This window comes from Plasmopara halstedii, assembly GCF_900000015.1.
Source record: "Plasmopara halstedii genome assembly, contig: Scaffold_2077, whole genome shotgun sequence".
Classification (NCBI taxonomy): domain Eukaryota; phylum Oomycota; class Peronosporomycetes; order Peronosporales; family Peronosporaceae; genus Plasmopara; species Plasmopara halstedii.
The window spans coordinates 1-1208 of NW_020188985.1; the positions used below are offsets into that span (position 1 = coordinate 1).

Genomic DNA, 1208 nt, shown 5'->3' on the forward strand with positions numbered 1-1208 from the left:
CATGCACAACTTAAACAACCCTTTTCCTTCACGCGCACCAATCTTCCAGCGTAGACCTTTTGCTTCAGCAAAGCAACCATCACGCTCAAAAGTGACCGGACCCACATCTTTTGTAAAACGTCCAACGGAGAATAGATTCCGAGAAAGGTTCGGGATGTGCCACACTAAAGTCAGCACACCTTTCTTCATTCCACATGGCGTATCCATTGTCATGACGATATCACCCGAGCCAACTGCCTGAACGATGCCATCATTCGCAAGATGTACGTCGACAGGAGTCATAACCTTGTAATTCTTCATGTACTCTTTCGAGTACGTCATATGCTGCGTTGCACCCGAATCGACCAGCCATACACAGCTTGATTTTGGAACACACTTATTTCCACCAACCGAAAAAAAGATAATCACCCGAGTAGTCCTCGCTCTGGGCAACATTTGCACGCTGCGATCTTTGACGCTCTGTGTTTTCACGGATGCGAGCTGGACATTTTGCAACCCAATGTCCAAGCTCACCACAGTAATGACAAGTACTTGATGCTTTCGCTGAAGCAGTACGGCCTTTGCGTCGTCCGCTGTCCGTCATCGCAAACGCTTGCCCTTGACCATGTCCAACACCATCAATACTTCCACCTTGCTCCTTCCGTTTCATGTCTTCGTGCAGCAGCCGAGACGTCACAAGCTCCCACGACAACGAGTCCGACCTTGATTCCAAGCTGTGATGAGAAACGCGAACGACTCACTGAGACTTCCAAGAAGCGTGATAACCAAGTCATCTTCAGTTACGGGAGCGCCCACTACATCGAGCTGCTCCGCCAAAGTTTTCATCTTGTTGATGTGCGTGAGCACATCATCACCTTCATCCATTTTGGCTGTGAAGAAACGACGACGAAGAAAGAGCTTATTTGCCAAGCTCTTCTTCTCGAAATGGCCTTCCAGCCGCGACCATGCATCATACGCGTCCTTGGCCGAGCGAACCAGCGGCAGCTGCGAGTCCTCCATCGCGAGACAGATAATAGCCAGCGCCTTTCGAGCCTTGCGCTTGAAAGTTGACTGGTCCAGCGCGATACTCAGCTGCTCAAGCTTGATTTCTCCACTCGTGACCTCCCATAGGTCGCGCTCCTCCAGCACAATCCGCATCTTAAACTTCCAGGTATGAAAGTTTGTTCCGTCGAACTTGTTGATACGACTCGGCGTAGCTTCCATGGTGG

General features: G+C 50.2%; 1 protein-coding gene across 1 annotated transcript; it reads right to left on the reverse strand.

The window, feature by feature from the left end:
- Positions 1-7: 7 nt before the first annotated feature.
- On the reverse strand, positions 8-1137 carry PHALS_02971 (FOG: Transposon-encoded proteins with TYA, reverse transcriptase, integrase domains in various combinations; the record flags this gene model as incomplete). Its single annotated transcript, XM_024717448.1, has 2 exons — positions 8-572; positions 741-1137. Coding segments are annotated over 2 exons (962 nt in total), but the record flags the coding sequence as incomplete, so codon positions are not given.
- Positions 1138-1208: the final 71 nt, after the last annotated feature.